A 7402-nucleotide genomic window follows, 5' to 3' on the forward strand; every position below is an offset into this window, starting at 1 on the left:
GCAGGCTGCTTTGCAAGAGAAAAAACCTACAGTGGTGTCACCCTGAGAGCTTCTGTTGTCTCAGCATCTGCTGCCAAGTGGTGGGGCAAGGACTGCTGGGTGGTGCAGGCAGCACAGGGGATGCCTGATGCCCAGCTGGCTCCCAGTGTGGTGCCCAGGTGGGCTCCCATGGGAAGGTGGGTGGCAGGAATTCTTAGATCCCCTTGCCCTGGTTTGGCAGGATAGTTTGGAAATCGGTATTAATCTTGTTTGGTTTTATAATCACATAGCAAAATGGTAATTATTCTTTCTATCAATATCTATGTGTGTATATATATATATGTGTATTTAATTCTGAGAGCAGGATAGTGCTATTTTTAAACTCTTCTTTTATATAAAGGAATTTCTATCCTGAAAATAAACACTCTGAAGATTTGTATGACATGTTCTTCTCCTTTCAGCTGGGCTGCAGCGTCACAGAAGCACCTCTGTGTCAGAAATGGGGTCTCCAGCTTTTGCAGCATCTCCTAACACTATGATCCAGAAATCCTTTGGGAAAATCTTTGCTCTTTGGCACCCCAGGGTGCTGCAGGCCTGGCCTCAGCTGGAAGGAGCCAGCGTAGCACAGATGCTGTGCCTCCATGGGCAGGGTTTGCCTTGGAGCCTGTCCTTGTGGGAGCACAGGGAGCTCCGAGCTGAGCTGGGCATGGACCCACAGCCTGGCCAAGGTGCCTTTGCAGCTCCTCTGGGGTGGGTGTTGGGTTAAGGGAACACATGGGATCTGCTCCTGATGATCCCTGCAGAGTCCACAAAGAACACCACTGACAGCAGGACTCTGACATTCTCTTCATTTTATCTCTCAGCACCAGAGTGCATTTAGTTCCTTTCAAGGGATAACACAAAATTCCCCACTGTTCACCATGAAGCTGCAGCCCTTCCAGGACCCATCCTTGCCTCCAGCATTGTGGTCATAAGCACAGGAAGGACCTGGAGGTGTTGGAGGGACTGCAGAGGAGACCACAGGGATGCTGAGAGGGCTGGAGCCCCTCTGCTCTGAGGAAAGGCTGAGAGAGTTGGAGATGCTCAGCCTCGAGAAGAGAAGGGCCTGGGGAGGCCTCACTGCGGCCATGCAGGACTTGAAGGGTCCAATTGGAAAGATGGGGACAGAGTGTTCAACAGAGTCTGTGGTGGGAGGAGAAGGGGGGATGGCTTTCAACTGCAGCAGGTTGATTTGGGTTGCATTTAAGGAAGCTGTTTTTTTACACTGAGGGTGGTGAGGCTCTGGCCCAGGCTGTGCACAGAGGCTGTGGAGGCCCCATCCCTGGGAACATCCAAGGCCAGGGGGGACAGGACTCTGAGCAACCTGGTCTGGTGGGAGGAAGCTCAGGTTTGAATGAGATGATCTTCAGGGTCCTTTCCAAGGCAAACCACTCAGGGATTCCTTCATTCTACGGTCCCCGTTGCCCACAGCAGAGTGTGCCTTGAATTCCCTGAATCATGAAAATGAGCAGCTGCAAAAAACAGCCAGTGTTCAGATTTCCAAGGAGAATTCCTGAATGGTTTATCATTGTCCCTTTTTTTGCAAAAAGTGGAATGAGCCTTGAATTTCTGCAAGCCATGATAGCACCTACAGTGCAGTTAAAACTTCCTAGAGAAGTGCGTTACAGCCTTCACTCTCCTCTGAGGCCATGCCCGTCAGTCCTGAACGGTCCCTGCTGCCTGGATCTTGCCATCCATCCCTGCAGGATGATCACTTTTGTCCCAATGAAGGTACAGTGCCACTCCATTGAGGTGGACACCCCTGGACTTCCAGGGTGGGCTGGGGGGGTGGTGTGGGACTGGGACCCCACTCTGAGCTTTTGCTCCCTGTGCAGGCTGTCACAGACACTGAGGAGGAGTTGGAAATCAATATTGATATAGAAGATTGATATAGAGGAGAGTATGGATATAGATGTAGAAGAGAACGGAGAGGAAGAGATGGAGGTGGACATGGAGGAGATGGAAGAAGAGATGGAGGTGGAAATGGAAGATTACGTTGAAGACACAGAAGTGGATGAGAAAGGTGAGGAGAAGGACATGGTCTTGGGACGAAGACCGACCCCAGCAGCAGGACAGGCAGGTGCTCCCCATGCCCTGCCCACAGGCAGAGTGGGTCCCCTGCTGCCAGGCCGGGGCTGGGCTGGGTGCCCCGCTCAGGGACACGGTGCCCCGGGGGGCTCTGGATTCTGGAGGCACAAGCAGCACCCCCGCCCTGCCCTGCCCTTGCTTTGGGCCATGCCAGCCCTGTCCAGTGCCTGGGGCCCGGCTCCCAGCCCCAGCTGCGCTCAGTCCTGGCAGCAGAGTCCTGCTCTGCCAGCGTGTCCCAGCCTGGGGCCACAGGGAACAGCCCTCAGGGCCGCACTGGAGTGACGGTGCCACTTGCTTTTCTTCCAGGACTGACTGAGATGCCAGGCAGGGATGCCACCCTTCTGTTTTAGAGAGTGTTCTTCAATAGCCTTGTGTATACACATTTTATAGATTTTTGTTGTTACAAAGACTCTTACAATGTAAATACAGGGTGTAGTTCATTGTTGTTTCTGCTCTTCTGTAGACAAACCATCTTTATTTTTCATACCCCACCTCTCTTCTCATTTCCTGTGGACACAGGAAGCATGGACTTTTGGTTTCCTGTTGCTCCAGGGTGAACATGTGTGGGCTGTGCTGGGTTGGGAGGTACCTGTGCACACAGCGGGTCCCACTTAGAGGTCTGTACATACTTCGTATTTGTAGAGGCAGATCCCACAGGGCCCTTTCCTTTACACGTGGGAGCAGGGCCGAGCCTGCGTGGTCCTGCAGAGCCTCATCAGTGGCACTTCACTAGGTGGCACCAGACACCAGCGCTGAGAGGGTGAGGCTGGGCTGCGGGCACCCTCTTCTCCCGGGCACCCCGAGGGAATGGAGCCAGCCTGGAGCTGAGGGGAGCTTCCTGAGCCATGAGCTGGGCAGGGATGGATGGATGGATGGATGGATGGATGGATGGATGGATGGATGGATGGATGGATGGATGGATGGAGCTCATCATCAGGCTGAAAGCTTTGCATCAGCTGGTGGGGGACTAGGGCTGCTTTGCAGGGCAGGAGCTGCTCCTTAGGTGCTTTGTGTACCCGCGTAGGGCTGGGGGATCACGGGTTACTGGCCTCCCTCCTTTCCCTTCCCAGCAAATACAAACTGGAGAGCCTTGCTCTGGCTGGGAAAATGCAACATCTGCCACAATACTCTCAAGCATCACACAAATGGGGCCTTGTGGCTTCAAAAGGAGGGTCACAAAGTTGTTTTCACAGGGAAGAGCGTGAGCCATGTGGAATGGGGCGTGCTCTGTGGGGTACTGGGGCAATGGGTACTGCACATGTAACAGAATGCAACATGAGGACTGCAGGCAATCCCGTGCCCAGAAATGCCTGGGTCCTGGTTATTCCATGGGAGTTTGCAACAAAAAGAGTTCACACTTTCCCCCCTGTTTTGAATAAAGCACTATAGAATGTTCCTCAGGTGGATTTCTTCCACCCCCCCAAATCTTCTCTGCAGCTTAATCCTAGCCTTGCTCCTTGATCTTTCCTTCTCCTATGGAGGCATAGGTCCAAGCACAACCTATGCCAGATTCTGGCACCAGCTGGGAGCACAGCATTGTCCTCTCCAGCCCCAGCAGCAGCTGAATGGCAATGGATTGCTTAAAAATTAATCCAATGTTTGTATTTTTCATTGAAAGTGCTACACTGTTGGTGCACAGCCCAGAAAATCTTTTGGGGTTGTGTGAGAAACAAAGCCCACTCCTCTTGTGAGGTTTTAAAATTTTATTAGGGGGAAAAGTCAACGAAGCAAAAGCAACAGTGCTGGATATGTGACCGTAGCCAGAGGCGTGCTGTCTCACGTGAGGCTCCAGGTTTGTATACTCCAGGTATTGCGTCAGCCTCATACATATTCATAACTCAGAACACATACTCAGAACTTTTCAGAAACTCTTCAGCATTTTCTTAGAACTGATTCACATGTTCCCTCGCCCTTCCCACCTCTGTAGAGTACGTGCAGTTTAACTTGAGGGTCCAGCAAATGGCGCTTTCCCGTTACGCTCGCTCGCCAGATGTCATCGAATCAGGCTAGCGGGCTCCCTTTGTTGCTGTCATTGCAAGCCAAACATGACTACATCTGCACAGCAACACCAACTTCTAACACTTGCAAAAGCCAATACTTCAAAGCACATTTATCACAGGCTGGCTGTATCTTCCGCACGTTATTTAATAAATGACTTCACAAAGAGCTAATGCAGCCACGGGGTCAACAGGGAAATTGGACAATAATTAACAGATACCAGGTTAGTTGAGGTCCAGTTAACGGGGCCCATTGGAACTTGAGAATGGAAGTCTGAGCAGGAAAGGGTACAGTGAGAGGCCCACCATGCCCTGGATGGAAAGTGGCACCTCCAGAGGCTGGATCAGTGCAATGGTGGGGGCTCAGGGGCTGCACAGAGCTTGTAGGAGTGATACTGGCCTTTTGCTGCTCTTTGTCCCCACCTGATTGCAACATCAGGGGCTGCCCCTTGCAGGACTGGGTGGGGTTTGGCTGTGGAAGCCTTCCCCTTCCTGGGGATTCCCAGAGCCTGTTCCCAGAACGGCTTGGGTTCCTGCCAGCCCCAGAAAGTCCCACAGAAATGTTTTGGGAACCCCTTACACAAGCTGAGGGGGGACATTGGCCAATTGGTGGGAAATGGAGTAACTTCCCATTGCCCAAGGGCACCTAAAGAAAACAGATTTACCTGGAGGCCAGGGCAGGGTTACAATTTCCTTGGGGGGGAGGAACTGGTTGAGGCTTGAAGAGTGGTGGGACCTTTGCCATCCAAACCAGGAACACAGCTCCTAATTCCACAGCCATCAAGAGTTAGGGCTCAGTCAAGTTGTCCTTGTGCTGCATCATGGCTGATGATAGGGCCGGAAGGAGTGGATTATCCTACCCCAGAGAGGTCAGCCACTTTCTTCCAGCACCAACCTGCTTCCTACATGGCAGTAGCCACCCAGAGAAGATGCTGGGGTTCAGGTGAGCCCCCCACCCCCCACCCCCGAGCTTGAGAAAGACCCACCCTTGGCTAAGCCGAAGGTGTTTTCCCCACACCAACTTACACTCCCAGTGGGGCAGGAGTTGGGTGGGTTTGCGGCTGGGGCAAGTTACCCCTGGGAAAAACTTGAAGGATCATCCCTGGGAAGGCACAGGCAGACTCATACTGATTTGGATCATGCTGTAAGGTTTGGTTTGCAGGACCATGTGGAAGCAAAGTACAGAGGGAAACCATTTAATACACCTCCAGAAGGGAACATGGTCACCACAAGAAAAGGATACCTGGAGAAGATACCTGCCCAGGAGAAAGCAGCTCCACTTCCTCCAGCTTGTCAGGGTGGACAATGCCCTGGTTCATCTCGCCCTGGCTTTTTCCTCAGCCCCAGGTGTAGCTGCAGGGGTCGGTTGTGCAATGGAATAGCTGCTTTTTGAGCAATCAAACAATCCCCTTTGAAACTTGCGCAAAAGGCTTGTCCGGAAAACAAAATGCAACAGGCAGAGGAAAAAAGTACAAACATTGGAACGTGCCCAACTCTTTTCCCCACCCCCATCCTCCCCAAGGGTTTAAATGGTGGTGTCCCCCACCTCTCACGCTCGCACCTCTCAGGGACACGGCAGTATGAAGACGGTGGCCGCCCTCCTCCTGGTGGGGATGCTCATCCTCTGGGCAGAGCTGCCAACAGGTAGGAGATGTCCTAGGATAAGGTACGGGGAAGAAAAGCGCAGGTGCTGGGAAGGAGCCACGTTTACAAGGATCCTGTGGGAAGGGGAGCGGGGAGGAGAGGGGGGTTTGCCGGACAGCATCTCCCCAGGGCCCTTCAGCTGCCCTGGAGTAAACCAGTCTCTCCTCCTGCAGGCAGCGCCTGGTCCTGTCCCCCCGTCCGCTTCATCTGCGCGCTGCACAACCCGCCGAACCAGTGCCTCGTCGACCGGCACTGCCCCCGCGGCAAGAAGTGCTGCCAGTCCTTCTGCGGGAAGAAGTGCCTCTCCAAGCCGCCAGCCATCCCCGTCACCTACGGTAGGAGCTCGGCAGCCCCCGCCCGCTCGCGGGTAGCAGAGCGGGGTATGATGAGGGTGGCTCTGGGCAGGGAGCTGTGTCCAGCTGCCAGAGCCCCCCAGGTCAGGCTGGTGGACAAACATGTGGGCTGGGGTGAACACCAGACCCAACCTCTTTTTTTCTCTCCCTTTCCTCAGTGTGAGCTCCGGCTCCCAGGATAGACTGAGGGTCGTTTCAGCATTCCTATTCCACCTTGGCTCCAGGATCACTCCGTGACAGCTGCCGCACAGCGCTACGTGCCATCCACTTCCCCTCTCCCGGTGCTTCCCCACCGCTCTTTGAACAAATAAAAGAGGCTTTTCCCAGGGGTGCTTGTGGTGTGTGACTCCTTTCCCCACCTCCTCCCTCCATCCTGGCACACAGTCTGACTGCTGCTTTCACCCCAGAATTTCTGCTGGGGGAAGAGGATGAAAACAGCCTGGCTACACATGTGCAGTGTGGTTAGGGGCTGGCTTGGGGGAGAAAATCCATCCAGAGGCATACAACCTCCAGGAGGAGGGAGCAAGGGGAAGAGACTGGAACAAAACATGACAAGTTGCTTCAGGAAGGCTGGAAGGCTGCAAGGGGCCCTGGAGAGCAGTGTGTCCTCCAGACCCCCCCAGCTGGACAGTGCTGTGGAAGGGAACTGACCCTGCCCGCCCAGGGGGATACAGAAGGAAGAGCCTCCCTAGGAGTACCCTACTTGGGGCTCATCTGGAGAGCAGAGGAGGGGGAGTTACACAGACCCAAACCCCAAGTGGTGCTGAACCCCTCACCGAACCTGAGCTGGTGGGGAAAATTCAGCTGAAGAAACTTGCCTTGGAAAGCCTCAAGCCAGGGCAATAAAATCATAGCTCCAAGGGGTTCTCGTAATTTTTGTACAGCTGAGTGCTGGGGACAAAAAATTCAGGAAATGCCAAGAAGCATCAGCAGAAGAGAGTGCGTGCAGCCCGAGGGACCTGCTGGCCTCTGTGCAATAGCAGAACCAGGCACGGCCACCATGCACTGCAGGGGCAGAGCATCACCCAGCCTAACGCCCACAGAGGGCCTGCCAGCCCTCCCCAGCCCATTGCTGATACCAGCCCTGCATGTCCCATTCTCAACAAGCCCAGACTGGGGGAGGAGCTTGGTCCGGCTGCGCACACCGGAGGGAGCAGAGAGGAGCTACTGCTGCGTGAGAGCTGAGCTAATGATCCCCACGGCCAGGCACGGGCAAAGCGATCTGGAGAGCTGCACCAGCTGGCCAGATTTTAAACCACCCACAAACACAGCAGGATGAAGACTCTGGCTGTGGGATTGACA

The 7402-nt window shown here is 54.1% G+C and overlaps 1 protein-coding gene across 1 annotated transcript; it reads left to right on the plus strand.

Annotated features, from left to right (window-relative positions):
• Positions 1 to 5609: 5609 nt before the first annotated feature.
• Positions 5610 to 6428, plus strand: LOC309579670 (waprin-Enh1-like). Its single transcript, XM_082293092.1, has 3 exons — positions 5610 to 5747; positions 5921 to 6082; positions 6259 to 6428. Exons 1-3 carry the CDS (start codon positions 5633 to 5635, stop codon positions 6261 to 6263), a joined length of 282 nt encoding a protein of 93 aa, XP_082149218.1. The 5' UTR covers positions 5610 to 5632; the 3' UTR covers positions 6264 to 6428.
• The last annotated feature ends 974 nt before the right edge of the window (positions 6429 to 7402 follow it).

The sequence above is a fragment of the Coloeus monedula genome (genome assembly GCF_965178545.1).
Source record: "Coloeus monedula genome assembly, chromosome: 17".
Lineage (NCBI taxonomy): Eukaryota > Metazoa > Chordata > Aves > Passeriformes > Corvidae > Coloeus > Coloeus monedula.